Here is a 16,386-nt window from a genome sequence, read left to right as displayed (position 1 = left end):
ATGAGGAAAGGCTTTTAAATTATGTCATTTGCCAACATAAATCTTCCTGTAAGGTGACGTTTACAATCGTAAGCTCAAACAGAGCTTCAGCAATAACACAGCACAAACCATATATGAGAATACGGTTGCTAATTTTAATTAAAATATTAGATGAAAGAATTTATAATACAGAAATGTCGACCTTCTGAAAAGTTTGTTGGTCAGGGGTCCTTTTGCATGAATTACCGCGTCGATGAGACGTGGCATGGAGGCGATCAGCGTGTGGCACTGCTGAGGTGTTCCGGAAGCCCAGGTTGCTTTGATAGCGGCCTTCAGCTCGTCTGTATTGTCGGGTCTGGTGTCTCTCGTAGATTCTCTATGGGGTTCGGGTCAGGCGAGTCGTCTGGACGATCGAGCACAGTAATACCACGGTCAGCAAACCAGTTACTAGAAGTTTTGGCACTGTAGGCAGGTGCCGAGTCCTGCTGGAAAAGGAAATCAGCATCTCCGTAAAGCTCGTCAGCAGATTGAAGCTTGAAGTGCTCTAAAATCTCCTGGTAGACACTGCATCGACTCTCGACTCGAGAAAACATACTGGACCAACACCAGCAGATGACATGGCAACCCAAATCATCACTGACTGTGGAAACTTCACACTGGACTTCAAGCAACTTGGATTCTGTTCCTCCAGACTCTGGAACCTTGATTTCCAAATGAAATGCAACATCGACTTCCCTCTTCCCCGTGATTGCTGTCGTGTACTGACCCAGACTGAGAGATTAAAGCCTCAGGAAACCTTTACAGGTGTTTTTGAGTTAATTATCAGATTAGAGTCTTCTCAGGTCGACATCTCTGTATTATAAATTCTTTATTCGTATATTTTGAGATACCGGATTTTTGATTTCCGTGAGCCATAAGGCGTAATCATCGAGATTAAAACAAAACATAACAAAAAGGCTTGAAATATTTCCCTTTATGTGTAATGAATCTAGAATACATGAAAGTTCCACTTTTTGAATTAAATTACGGGATCATGCATCAACTAAGTCACATGCAGCTTTTATGACCATTACGAAGGCGTCCACACAACACTGTTTGGGGTTGCTGTTAATGCATAGTTCTAAATGATGCCCCAAAATAAAGTGGCTATGTCGATTAATCATGAGAAGAAAGCCGTGTGAAGGGAGCTGGATCTGTTTATAGCAGGAGTGTGAAAATGTAATAAATCATCAGCAAGAGTAGGTACTCCCAACAACACTGATGACTTTAAATCATATTCAAGGATCGCTAGAAGTAGCAGATGATTAAAAAAAAAAAAGATTTTACCCCGATATCATCCTAATTAGCAAAGGAACCTGATGCATCAAAGCATTGGTGCAATCTGGGACGATACTCTTGCATATTTTCCAATGGGTTGTGTTACATTACGTCTGTCACTGGTCAGTCAAATCCTGTAATAGTGAACGATAGCTAGCATATGGTGGCTAGAAATCCGGCCTGAGAGATTTCATCACAGTTTCATTGATTTAAGTTGTATAAATTGGTACAAAGATTAAGGTCAGGGTTACGGATGGACTTGGCGTCATCTTCCTTCATTAGTCTGAACTCGAACAAAATCCAACGACGTTGCTCTTGCATGTTTGATCTCTCTTTTATGATTTTTTTTTTTATCAGTTTGGAGAAAAGCACAGAAATACCAACAGTTATTCCCCGTAAGGAACTAAAAGCATTGTCAGTTTGAACACAGAGAAATGGCTGTGAGTGCCATGTTGATTATACTACTACACGTCACGTAAGCTAATAATTAACCAATCGTCTAAAAAGCCACGTGATCTTTTCAAGTTTTTAAAAGAAGAACATCCGATGCTTATTAGTACAAATAACTCTTTTATCAAACAAACTGAGATACCTCCATGGAGACACACTTGGTAGAGTACGTTGCCATGTTTCACCATTTATCCCATATTTGTTCTATTCTACAAACCACGAATAAACACATTCTTTTTTTCCAATAGTTATTTCTTTAAATTTCTGGTATTTCCTTCGGTATTTCGCAAGCACAAATGTGAAATTAACATAAAAACAGATGGATGCGATCCTCGCTGCTTTTGTTACGGTTGTAAATCGTGTTTCCTCGGTGCTGCAGTGCTCCAGGCCGGTAACTAAAAAAAAAAAACAGCTGTATGAGTAATAAGACGAAGGACAGAATCTGGAGGCACTTCACACCCGCTGGGTTCATTCAACAAGAGGTGGGAGAATGTAAACAGAGCATGTTTGTCCTCCATGGTTATACAGAACACTGCGCAGATGTTACAGGCTCTCACCTGGGACCTCCACATACACACGGCTACATTCATTATTAATCAGGGCGCTGGTGTTGAGAGGATTGGCTCTGTAATGAAATATGTGCAGCGACTGCAAGGGGGCCTGCTCCTAAAAGAAGACGTTCATATAATAATCGGTGTGACTGCAAAGCCTGTGTGCGTGCACATATTTAGATAGATAGATTTTGGACTATGCATAGTATATGCGATTGTGGGGGCGGGGCATGGTCGAGCGTCAGCTGTGGATGGAGAAGAGACGGGTCAAATCGGGAAGTAACGCATGATTCTAAGGTCTTTAAGTGTGCAATTGAGAACATACTTTGTCTAACCTATGTATGCTTTGTGATAATATTTTTACCGGATATTGCGTCCGACACTTTTCGATTTTATCGGACATATATATACTTAGATTATATATACTCAGGAAAAAACAGAAACGCCCCTTTTTCAGGAGACTGTATTTTTTTTTTCCATTATGTAAAATCCCAATAAGCTTTACAGATCTTTATCGGAAAGGGTTTAAACGATGTTTTTCAGCTTGTTCAATCAACCATAAACAATTATCGCACATGCACCTGTGGAACAGTCCTTAACATGAATGTGTAAGTTACACGTCTCTATGACAGACAGGAAGGGAGCTAAACAATTTCAAATATTTGACCTTTTTGTGACCTTGATCATTTTATTTAAGCTGTAAAGAGGAAACGTACATTTTGCAGTTATGTGTAAGTGGATTTGTGAGGGAATCACCAGCACCTTGACAGCTGGGCAGCGCTCTGTTCCACTCAGGTCGGTTGGTGTTGCCCATCACGCAGGTGAGAGTGGAGTAGCCCTGCAGTTGGTAGCCTGGCTCGCAGTGGAAGGTCAGACTGGAGCCCAGTTTATAATCACTGCCCAGTCGAGTACCGTTCATCACACTGCCAGGGTCAAAACACGCCTCTCTCAGCTTAGCTAGTGGGTAAAAAAGAAAGAAGAAACACTCTGTAATGGACAGCAGAGAAAAACATGGATAAATGATCCCAAAAATATTTTGGATCGGAAACATCGTTCATCATCATTAACATCGTTCTCTTAGCTCTTAATATCAGATCCTGGATTTCGACTAAACAATAATCGCAAATGATAAACACATCTTTCCTGAAGACTTTCCTGAGTTACACATTGACCTGAATGTTATCAAGTCCTGACCCTCATGACTCCTTCCATAAATGTTACCATTTGGTACCACAGAGTACCATGCAATGCCAACAGAAAGAGATGAGCAACCTAGACAGCAAGATATCGAGCACATAAAGAGGAGTTCAAAACCCCAAAACAGATACATGTGGCCTGGAGGCGGAGCCAGGACCAAGTGCCTATGGCTAGAGGATAATGAGCGTTGCAATCTATCCCAGCCGGAGGCTTATTAGAGGAAGAATAAAGGAGCTGCTCTCCAGAAGAGAGAAGAAAGAAGACGCTAGAGAATCAGTGTTTGCATGCAACAGTGCAGTAATTGCCTTTTCTCTCCGCCTCCCAAAAGATACCCTAGATGAAATTCACACTCTGAGTCATCGACGCAAGCCAACAGCACCAATGGATTCACATAGGAGCTGAGCCTAGTTATATACAAAATACAAAGATACAGGAAGGTGGGACAGCCAAAGGGGGATCATATAGTGGAAATCTCCAGCAAATAGAGTTATATTAAAACAATCTGATAGTAAACAGATGCAGCTTGTTGAGCAGGTTGGCAGATCAGCAAAAAACAATGTCATATCCTGTGCTGGTGCCAAATCCTGAGCTGTCTATCTTTCACAACTATCTTTTTGGGACGGCTGTGGCTCAGGTAGTAGAGCAGGTTATCCAATAATCGCAGGGTTGGAGGTTCGATTCACGGCCCACGTGCCTCTACAAGACACTAAACCCCAAGTTGCTCCCGATGGCAGGCTAGCACCTTGCATGGTTACTCTGCTGCCATTGGTGTGTGTGTGAATGGGTGAATGAGACACAGTTTAAAGCACTTTGTAGAACTGCTAAGGTTAAAAGACGCTATATAAGTGCACACCATTTGTCTTTTAACTCCAAACCCTCACCAATTTTTGTGACATATTGAACATACTGGTTGGGAAGCCAGTTAATCTGTGGACTGAATAATGAAAAATCCATTTGAGTTCCTCAATATTGTGAAAGGAATGGAAATTATAATAATGGCATCTTAAAATGCAACAGGCATTTAAACATAAGGAAGGTACGAGACACAAGATTCTGTTCACATTTTGTCAGCAGTGAAGTCAATGAAATGCAGAACTAATGCCCACCTGTGCAAAAAAGCTGTTAGGTGCTATAACATCTTACATGCTATAACTGCAACACGCAAGAGTGTTCCATCGTATATAAATGTAACTAAACCTTTCCTTTTCCTTTCAGTATGCACCATCTCTCTTACCTAGAAAAGGGTTTTGGCTTTGCTATGTTAAGCCTTTACTCTAAAGGCTGATAAATGGCAAAACAATGGTTCAATCAATTACCTTGAACACCCTGATTAGAAAATGTACAGTTTAGTAATGACATACATGGTAATTACTGAATCAGCTGACAAAAACATGCAGACCGAGTACAGGAAACCTGATCTAAGGTGTAGTAATATTAAGGCGTACCAGACAGCAGGTACTGTATTTGTCTCACGCCAGTATTCAGTACCAAGAACAACAGCCAAGGCTCCCCTGCTTCTTATAGTGCTAAAGGGCAAGTGCTAAATCTTCTAGGACAAGAATTAAAGCTGACCTGGAAGGAACTGTTTCATACCCAGTTGGTGTCCCAAAGCATCCCTTTGGAGAAACAAAACAAGGTCAGTCCCTTATTCTATGAAAGATAATGTGAACAAAGACATGGACCCACAAAAGCAGGGTGCAATTTGACATGTCTGGACCCACAGCAGAGATCTCAAAAAGCCCACCATGACCAGCATGTGATTGATGTGTAAGATGGTGGTTAGCTCATAATAAGACCAATGTGATCTTTACATATGAATGGCAGGATTCATCAACAAAGCAAGGCCAGTCTGTTATGCTGTGAAAAGGAACATGAAAAAAGACCTGGACTCAGAAAAGTGGTCATTAAAGCAATACAGTGGTCAGAATTGGTGGCAATTATTGTTAGCATCCACCTAACAACTGCCAAAAGTATGTGACCGTGACACCAATATGTGGTTCTTCCCCAAACTGTTGCCATAAAAGTGTCTTGGTATGCTGTAGTATTACATTTTCCCTTCGTGGGAACTAAGGGGCCCAACCTTGTTCCAGCATGACAATGCCCCTTTGCACAAAGCGAGGTCCATGAAGACATGGTTTGGCAAGATTGGTGTGGAAGAACTTGAGTGTCCTGCACAGAGCCCTGACTTCTACCCCATTAAACACCTTAGTGATGAATTAAAATGCTGGCTATGCACAAGGCCGCCTCACCAAACATCAGTTCCTTATCTCACTAAAGCTCTTGTGGCTGAATGGGTACAAATCCCCATAGCCATGCTCCAAAATTTAGCGGAAAGTCTTTCCAGTTTCCAGCAGAGTAGAAGCTATTATAGGGGAGTGGTGGCTTGGCGGTTAAGGCTCTGGGTTACTGGTTGGGGGTACAAGCCCCAGCACTGCCAAACTGCCACTGCCACTGTTGGGCCCTTGAGCAAGGCCCTTAACCCTCTCTGCTCCAGAGGTGCTGCATCATGGCTGCCCCTGCGATCTGACCCCAATTTCCTAATATTCTGGGGTATGTGAAAAAAAAGAATTTCACTGTGCTGTGATGTATACGTGATCAATAAAGACTCTATCTATGTATTATAACAAAGGGTGGACTAACTCTGGAATGGGATGTTCAACATGCACAAGGGTATCACAATGGGTGCGATTGTCAGGTGTCCACATACATTTGGCAATAAAGTGTATCATGGTATATTTAATGATGACAACCTGGGATCCCATCATACACATCTTTTTTTTTTATATATATATATATATTCTATGCAACTTATATATATTGAAAAAAAAGTTCATGAAAATTGACCTTAGCAACTCCTAGCAACTTCAGGCCCCTGACTAGAAATGTAACTGAATGAGAACCTCTGAAAAATTGAAGTGAAGCACTCAGCAGACTGTCAAAGACTGAAATGTAACTCACATAATAAAAGTATATCTTGCAAACATGGGAAGCTGTCTGTGACAGGCATTCATTCCTTAGAAGAAAAGGAGCAGGTTGTGAAGCGCTGCAGCCAAAAAAATATGGTAGAACTGAAGTCGTTTTTACAGCTCCTGAAATAATATGGACATTTCATTTCTAACTGAGTCCTGGCTCCATGCCCTGGAAGATTCTGAAAGATTCAGTGTGGCAATAGAGCCAGAAACATCGGAAAGCCTTATTTTGAGAAGAAGAAAAAAAACGCTACTTCAATCACAGGTACTTGTCCACTGTGATAGTGTTATTATGTGATGTGTGCTCTTATGGTGTTGGCAGATGAAGTACCAGTTGGTAGAGTGGTCAGTCAGCTGTGTCTCTTGCTCTCTGAAGAATTCTTACCTCTTTGAAAATGAGGCATTGGAAGAAATCTTCCAATTTGCTAATTTGCACCTCCAATGCCTGGTATAAGAATAAACCAGTGCCTCCAACAGCCCTGGTACAAAATCTTTGAAGAAAATGACACCATCTATACATTACAATGACCTTGCTTTATTATGGCATATGCGCCAGTCTAAAGATCATTCACATGCTGGTCATGAAAAGCTTATCATCGACTCTCTGCTGTAGTAAAGTAGGTCCAGATTTTTCGCAGATTGCAACCCATATGAAGCTGGCACTGTCGCATGGTGTGTACTTGAAAAGGAAATGTTGTAGCTTGGACTCGGTATTGCTTCTTGTTTTAATGCAAGCTATCTATGTTCTCCACTCTCGCTGTTATGAGTTTTCCCAGAAGCTTGACAAAAACGATCAATCCTCCAAAAAGTTTGGTTAAAAGAGTGATTGTCTTCTTCTCCTCTGCATGTGAGACAAATAACCAGGGCAACCAGAAGAGATGGCTAGTATTGCAGGATATTTAGGATAGTGATTGAGGACTTGCTGAGAAACAGCACTACTTTTGAAGATTTTCTGATGTGTATAATTTCTGTCAGAGAATATTTAGTCAATATTTGGATCTGGAGGGAAAAAAGGGGTTTGCATTCAAAGTACATGTTTTTGGGTGGTGGGGGTAAGTGAAGTTCCAAGAGGAACTCCACAAGGACACTTGACGAACATGAGACAGTAACCCAGGCTCAGGATCAAACCAAGGACCCTGGGGATATGGGGACTTTGTCAAGTTGGGTTTAGAATTGAGGCTTTTAACCATATTTATTTATTTAAAGAGAGCAACCCAATTGCACTAGACCCTTTTTGTATAATTTCCAATGCCCTGTAGAAAGGGTCGTACAAAAGGGCATGCACTTTTTGACAAGAAAGGACATAATGTAGAGAGTCCAGAGTACAAAGTTTCTTTGTAGTTCAAGTAGATCACATATGGGTTGCAAAATACAAGTCACAGTTTGAGAACAGTCTGGACCTACTTTACCTAAAGCAGAGACTGAAACTCCACAAAAGCCCTCCATGACCAGTATGCAACTGATTTGAAGATTGTGGACAATCCAAAATGGCACAAACAAGGTCATCTACACATATGGAAAGCAGAATCCATCAACTAGGGGCAGCCTTTAAAACCAGAGATAGGTTTTCACCACGATCCTCAACCTCCCATAAGGGTACCATAAGGTTAGTTGGTGGGGAATTCAACATTACTCCAACCAAGGAGTTAACAACCAAGGAATATTATCCCTTTTTAGGTTCTATTGTTTTAGCAATTATGGAGATCAATGAAATGTTTTGCTAAGGGGGTTAGGCATCTGAAGGAGGCAATGAGTCAACTATTGGCAGGGAAGACAAGTAGGTCTGACTGAAAAGGAAAGCAACATTCAATAGCATTCGTAAAGTTTTTTGTCTTTCCATATGGGGCATTTGTGTAGCCAATCCACCTACCAGCATGTTTTTGGGAGGTGAAAGGAAACTAGAGAACCTGGAGGACACATGGACCCAGGGGAACTTGCTAAGCTCTATGTAGTAACCCAAGCTCAGGATCAAACTGGAAACCCTGGAGCTGCACCAATATGCTTTTTTTTTTTTTTTTTTTTAAATTTTTTATTCTAGTTTATTAATTTTTTTTTGTCAGAATGCATTTTAATGCATGTGTATGTATGTATGTATGTATGTATGTATGTTAGATACTGCCACATTTACCCTTGTACTCCAGATGAAAGCCGGTATAGCTCACTGAACCGTCACTGCGGAAGGCTATATGCATGATGTTTGAGCTGCTTTCTATCTTCTCTGGCAGCTTGCTGTCTTGAAATGTCCCAATCAGATGGCTGTTGGTGTGCGGCCCATCATAAATGTACAGGAAGTCGTAATTGGGCTCGATGCTGAAGCTGAAATGGAAAGAAAAGATTCACGAATATGAGTTTTTGATAGCCATAATACATAAGCTGTGATTCTTGCATGTAAAGGCTTTTTGAATCACATTTGTCATAGGTTCTGATAGGGAAGTCTAAAATCAGTGTTATATTGCAGTGCACGTTTGATAAACTACTCAAGGGCAGTCGTTCTAACAAATTTTACAGGTTTATGTCATTATTATGTGTTATATGCCATTTAAAACCCAACATAAAGTGTATTGGTATGGTGTCGGGCCACCATGAGCCACCAGAACATCTTCAATGCACCTTGGTGTAGATTCTACAAGTCTCTGGAACTGATCTATCCAAAAGCTATTGCCTCAAGTAGTGTTTCGATGATGGTGTCGGAGAGCACTGTCTAACATGTCACTCCGAAGTCTACCATAAGTTTCCAGAAGGGATATGATTTACATCATCCTCATCAAACCATTCAGTCATCCTGGAAGAGACCACTCCGGTCAGGATGAAGGGGATCATTCAGAGGAACTCTGTATTGATTTGCAGTGACGCTTTCCTCTAAACAGAGACAAGTGGAGCCAAACGTACTGTAGCAGATCCGCTTGTTTTGCCTTTAATTTTTCACTCTGTCCGATTATGGATTCTGCATTACGTGTACTATGAAACCAAAGAAACCAGAGGACGATTCCATGAAGTGGTAATCCACACTAGCAGACACTAGATGAATAATTTCAGATCATAGACACAATTGAAGAGGCAGGTCTTTTAGTGTGCCTCATGGATGGAAAAAAACGGCATTAGTGGAAATTGCAGACGAAATGGTCCCAAATGGCAAAAATTATATCCTGTGAAATGGAGATAAAACTGCTCCACTTTACACTCGCTGTTAAAACTCAGGTAAGATCACACTTTTCTGGAGAAACGGACTGAAACACTGAAACTCACCCTTTTATTATTATAAGCTCTACTAAAAATTCCTATCTTCTCCAGCAATACCACAGGAGCAGAATGTATTTGCTAGTGCTGAATGAATTCATTCATAAACAAACTGATACGCCAGTTTAATTTACTTCCCCAAGAATCTAATTTCTATTAATCTTTCAACTAACTAATGAACCTAAACCACAGGAAAGAGCTCACCTGATGAATGCTAATGAGATGACATAATCAGCGTGTACAGTGATGAACCAATCACAGTCCTTGCTGTGTGGGTAGGGGTGAGGAAAGTTTGGAGAGAGGATGAATCCAGACGAGCCTGTGATGTTTCCTCCACAAGGAGCTGTAAGACAAGGGATCTAAAGTTATTCACTATTATTAAATGGGGGAGGGGGATTTGGTGGAACTGGCATCCAGGAAACCTGGAATGCATGTATAGGTTCACTATAAAATTGTCAGCAAATCAAAAGTTTTGCTTCTTAAATGAAGCTAATTAAGCTCAGTCAGGTATGCGCAGTTGGGTGAAATCAGGAACGTTGGGTTGGTTTGAGATGCGGTTTTCTTCAATGGTCCCCCCCCCCAAAAAAAAGGAAACGCCACACCCACTTTATCAACGTCAGACCAATCAAGTAATTTGCTATACGTATGCCAAATACTGTTATCTTCAGTACCACTGTATCCAAGACCCTGCAATGCTAATGTGAAGCTGATCCACACCACCTTGTCACTGATTATTTTCCAATAACAGCACTCCCTGTTGTGTTTTCTTCCCTTTACCTTCATGTTTTGGTTTAATTAACCTTTGTACAGTATTGCTCAGTGTGTGTTTTACACCCTGCTGTCACGTCATGTCATATCTTGTTCCAATTAGCCAAATTTAGAACCCAACCAAATTGTGAATTAAACCAAGTCTGTCCTTAAACGGTGTCCATGATTCCGAAAAAGTGCCAAGTACGAGCAAGCCCGGGAGCCGCAAAAAGCTTTTAATAAATTAGATGTTTGAATTGCATCGTGATCAATTGAATTGCAAAGTATCCTTTAAAGGCAGTAGGGGTTCATTTATTACCCACATTTCAATTATTACTTCCTAGTTTATTTATAACTGTAGAATCCGTTCGAAACACATTGTACCAGCACGCAAGAAAGCACATGTCGAAGCAAATCGAATCAAAACACTGCTATACTTTGTTAGGAAACGTTAAAGAAGGGGGGGAGGGGGGGGGGTAGTGGGGGAGAAAGAGAAAAGAACAACACATCCATCACTCTGAATTTGGAAAATAAATTAACTTTTTGACCAATAGTTTTGCAAACTGCAGCTGATTGCGGAATACCAGCAATTTCCCAGTCATAGGACATGCTTCATATGCTCTGGCGTCTGAATGCTGACCGAGCACTCGATCAGATATTTCTGTCAACAAGATTTATTATTAACGACATTTTCTCGGTTCCGAAAGGGTGAGATTTCGTTTCTGGCTGGGGTTTATGGTGCTCCACTGTGCTATGGCAGGTGTGAAATGCTTGAAATGAGGTGCACCTAAAGTTCCCGAAGGGGTTTTAAGCAGAAGCTCTGCAAATTGAAAAATCTCACCGATGCAGGTAGGAGGGCTCGGTTGCCAGTAGTAGCGGTTTTCCACCTGTATGCAGGTGATTCGAGACTCGCCCTGCAATTCGTAGCCCGGGTCACACAAGAAGGTCACGGTATCGCCCGGTTCCTTTCCTTCACCGCTACGTGTGCCGTTCATTGGGGTTCCTGGATCCCTGCAGGCGGTCGCTACCGAACCTGAACAGTAAAAACAGCAGAATGGTTTCTAACACACCTGAGTCAAATGCTTAACGTTTTATAGCCGGTTGCATTTAGTTCAAGACGGTTGTCTGGAATATTACCAACCTGCTTCTTTCTTGTTTATACCAGTATATATGCAGCAATCGCATTAGCCGAGATCTATGGATGCTAAATGCTAGCACTTTCTTACGTTTATAGCTTAAAGTAAATAGCAGTTAGTTGCTAAGATGATCTGTGATGATAGGACCGGACTATCAGATGTTTATTTCATTTCCTGTAGCCTTCTATCATATACACAGAACAAAGTAAGAGATTCAGAGATTTCTGGTCTGTGTCCTGACTCAAGTCTTAAAAATAAAACCGGACCCCTTTTTTATTTACGTATTGATTTCTCAGCTTTTATCTGCAGAGTGATTATCCCTGCTGGATGACCGACCCACAAAACATTTCTAAAAAATTCTAAATCTAATCTAAATCTACCATGTTTAGTCCGGCAGGAATAACCGAGCTAGGGCATACTGACATCAATTCCAAGCTTGGACACAAATGTATTTATTCTGAATTCATGCACATGGATTTATTTACAATTCAAATAGCTTACTGGAAAAGTCGATAGCAAAGCCAGACTTGCTGATGTAGAAATCAGTCTCGAACTGAATGGTAACAATGTTGAGTGTGCTGTGGATCCCATCAGGCAACAGGGAACCGCTTACTTCCTTCAGAAGCATCTCGTTCTCGGGACGGCCGTCCCACACCTTCAGGATGTCGTGAGACGCTTCCGTGTCAAAGGCTAGAAACTGGAGGCTATGGAAGGAGAAAGAAGTAGCATGATTTTAATTCCAATGGGAACTTTTTAAAGTTCTTCAATAGATCAGTTTGCAAAAAAATTCAACCACATATTGTGACTCGTGGTATCAAGATTAGTACATCTGGGATTTACTAAAGCCTAGGATTGCCAAACAGACTAATACAATGACTTTTTTTTGGGTACAAAGATCCAATCGAAGCAGACTGGCCCACTAATGGACGTCCATCATGTCTCTGGTCAGCTGTTTCACACTGAGCATCCGGAGGCCATTCAACACAGTCTTGATCTTTGTCTTGTTATCCATTAGTGTGATGCTCAAGCTTTATCACAGAATATAATTAGCAGACATATTTTAACATTTAATTCCCTGTTCCTCCACTGGGTCACTGCTGATCCTGTCTGCTAAACTATAATTAATTCCACTTTCTCCTTTGTAATTCCTTTTAATCAGCGGCCTACATACAGGTGCATCTCAAAAAAATGGAATATTGTGGAAAAGTTCGTCCAACCCATGATTTAATTTAAAAAGTGGAACTTTCATAGTTTCTAGATTCATTACACATGAAGAGAAATATTTCAAGCCGTCTTTTTTTTTAACCTTGATGAATACAGATGAATACAGCTCACGGAAATCAAAAATCCAGCATCTCAAAATAATAGAATAAAGAATTTATAATACAGAAATGTCGACCTTCTGAAAAGTATGTTCATTTATGCACTCGACACTTGGTCAGGGTTTAATCCTTGTGCAGGATTAAACTTGGTTTAATCCCTTTGTATGAATTACTGCGTTGATGCGGCGTGGCATGGAGGTTTTCAGTGTGGCACTGCTGAGGTGTTCTGGAAGCCCAGGTTGCTTTGATAGCCTTCAGCTCGTCTGTATTGTCGGGTCTGGTGTCTCTCGTAGATTCTCTATGGGGTTCGGGTCAGGCGAGTCGTCTGGACGATCGAGCACAGTAATACCACGGTCAGTAAACCAGTTACTAGAAGTTTTGGCACTGTGGGCAGGTGCCGAGTTCTGCTGGAAAAGGAAATCAGCATCTCCGTAAAGCTCGTCAGCAGATGGAAGCATGAAGTTCTCTAAAATCTCCTGGTAGACGCTGCATCGAGTCTCGACTTGAGAAAACACACTGGACCAACACCAGCAGATGACATGGCAACCCAAATCATCACTGACTGTGGAAACTTCACACTGGACTTCAAGCAGCTTGGATTCTGTTCCTCTCCACTCTTCCTCCAGACTCTGGAACCTTGATTTCCAAATGAAATGCAACATCGACTTCCCTCTTCCCCGTGATTGTGGTCGTGTACTGAACCAGACTGAGAGATTAAAGCCTCATGAAACCTTTGCAGGTGTTTTGAGTTAATTATCCGATTAGAGTTCTTCTCAGGTCGACATCTCTGTATTATATATTCTTTATTCGAATATTTTAAGAAGTCAAATTCTAGAGATTTAAACATTAGTCAAATTTTGGCAAAAAAAAAAAAAGAAAGAAAAAGATTTTTACCTTTATAACGTTTTATTGAAATGTATTTTGTATGGAAAAGCTGAGGTACCTGACAGTATTGCCCGAGTCCACTTCGATAGTCCATGTACAGCGGAGATTGTTGTCATAAGGGAACGGGTATCCAGGAGATAATATCCGCCCAGACGATTCTCCTTTGAAACTTCCACCACATTCCGCTATGATAGAGCGGAATAAACGGGTCATTCCGCTGTCACCTACTGGTCATATCTGTGATTCATAAAATGGCCCGTTCATAAATTCCCAAAAGACCAAGTGGCATCTACTGCCCTGGTATGTCTTTTTCAAATGACACTGTGACAGTTTAAAGTCTTGTCATTTCTTGTTTTCCTTGATTGGACAAATTCCTTTCACGTAAAAGCAACTTGAGAAGAATCGGATGTGTTGGATCAATAAAAACATGCATGATGAAGCACGCTGGTGTTAGCACAGTAACAGTTTAACAGGCTGATTCGAATATTTATTTATTTATATATGTATGTATTTATTTATTTATTTTTACAGTTTATTGACTAAACTCTGGTACATATTGCTGCTGTTTTAAAAGTGAGAAATTCCTGATGTTTAATGAATGGCTTATTAACAATTCTTAATGAATTCTTATTAACTGATTTAGAGTTTCAGACCTCACTCTATGTGGTACTTTTTTTTAAATATTAATAATGATCTGATTAAATATCTGTGTGCTTTTAAAAATCATTTTTTTTTTTTTTTTTTTACTTCTGCCAGATTTATGATCACTCCAGCCTCTTCCACAAGTATGCTAATGTGGGCGAAAGCTAGCGGCGTTTATGCATAAGCATAGTGCTTTAAGTGCACTTCTTTGCTCCCACGGTTAATTAATGCTAAAAAAAATAAATAAATAAAATAAAACCCCCTATCTGTGCTCTATATGATCCCAGACTCACTCTGGAAGCAGGAGACCAGTGCATTCATCATCGAAGGGGGGAAAAAAAATATGCCATAATCATATTTATCATAGTGCTTGTCATAAACACAGATTTCAAAGCCACATATGGACCGTCAGTGCTAACAGCATCTAAGACATAATTGCATTACATGTAAGCTTCTTTACAGATGACAGGAAGAAAAATTAGCTAAGATAAAATGGTTAGAAATGCTCTAACCAGCTGTGCTGTCACTTTGACGGTGATGTGGCGTTACAGAAAGGACGAGGCTGAGAAATTCAGTGAGTTCCCAGCTAGAAAAGTGTTTCATGGAGCTTCTATACGTCTATACGTTTGTCATTGTTCTGAATCTAGCAGGACTCATTGTTACAGAATGTGGTAACAGAACTGTATCAGAACTGTAACAGCCAGACAGTAGATAAGTGTATTGACTGATAGTATATACCGGGGAAAGATTACTAAATGGGAAAGTGCCCAAGGGCTCTGGCTACTAAGGGGGTTCTCTACGATTAATGATTCGGCCATTAAACCAGGAGTGGCTCGTGGCCATTGATTTTGGTAGAGCAGGATAGCATTAATAATGCCACTGCCTCAAACAAAATGAATTCAAGAGGCTATCGCACTTGACGTATAGGCTACTATAGTGAATATATAGTGACTAAAACCTGATATAAGAAGTTGGGAGTTGAAAAGTAATGATGTCTTGTACACCAATTTTCAGCGAGTGTGCAGTATACATGCAGGTAGGGCAGCTGGTACATCTTTCATTAGTAAACTACAGTACTGTGCAAAAGTCTCGGCACCTTATTTATTTATTTAGAAAACTACAAACAGATTTTTATTTTATGACTTCTACATTATCGAGTCAGTACAAAAAACATTACCAGCTTATTTCCTAATAAAACTGCATAAAGTGTACTTGAGACTATATATTTTTTTAAAGCAAAGGGTCGTCACACCAAATATTGTAAACATATATATATATATATAGTTTATAGTATTTTTTATTAATATAGAAACATTTAATTTCGTTCTTTTTGAAGGCATCGTTCCTCTACAGCATTTCTTTGCATGTGCCTAAGACTTTTGCACAGTACTGCGTATAGTCATATTTGCTTGAATAGTTCAAGTACGGATCATTAAATACATTTTTGGGCACTTTAGTACACTGGAAGATACTTCTACCAGAAAGCAATTACACCACATTGTTAACTCCGGATTATTAATAATATTTTATTACCTGTAATTACAGTATATGTAAAAGGAACTAATATATAGAAGCCAATTAGTGACACAGGACAATAAAATGCAGCCATCCATTAATAATTTGTCAAAATTTGACTTTGCTACACCAAAAAAAAATAAAAAATAATAATTTAATTCATTTGAACAGTAAGAGATGGACCAAGAACAGGGAATTCATTATATTCGTAATTATTAAACAGCATTCACACTTTTTAAACATTTACATGTGATTTATTAGGGATGAAACGGTCATCGGTTTCACGATAAACCTACGATAACGTTCCCAGACGGTCAGTATTACCGTGTCACACACACATATATATATATATATATATATATACATTATATTTATATTTATGGCATTTAGCAGACATGCTTATCCAGAGCGATGTACATTTATCTCATTTATACAACTG

The 16,386-nt window shown here is 40.1% G+C and overlaps 1 protein-coding gene across 1 annotated transcript in view; it reads right to left on the bottom strand.

Moving 5' to 3' along the window:
- Nucleotides 1-16,386, bottom strand: part of csmd3a (CUB and Sushi multiple domains 3a) — a 345,806-nt gene that overhangs the window by 108,566 nt on the left and 220,854 nt on the right. The window contains exons 26-31 of the mRNA XM_053610949.1: nt 13,849-13,975; nt 12,085-12,287; nt 11,289-11,480; nt 9,905-10,043; nt 8,592-8,779; nt 3,060-3,254 (exon numbers count right to left, since the gene is read on the bottom strand). Of these exons, the coding sequence (XP_053466924.1) occupies nt 3,060-3,254; nt 8,592-8,779; nt 9,905-10,043; nt 11,289-11,480; nt 12,085-12,287; nt 13,849-13,975 (1,044 nt within the window). The remainder of the gene's footprint in view (nt 1-3,059; nt 3,255-8,591; nt 8,780-9,904; nt 10,044-11,288; nt 11,481-12,084; nt 12,288-13,848; nt 13,976-16,386) is intronic.

Source organism: Ictalurus furcatus, chromosome 23, assembly GCF_023375685.1.
Source record: "Ictalurus furcatus strain D&B chromosome 23, Billie_1.0, whole genome shotgun sequence".
NCBI classification, from domain to species: Eukaryota; Metazoa; Chordata; class Actinopteri; order Siluriformes; family Ictaluridae; genus Ictalurus; species Ictalurus furcatus.
The sequence above is the reverse complement of the archived record's forward strand: the minus strand, read 5'-3'. Positions and strand labels throughout refer to the sequence as shown.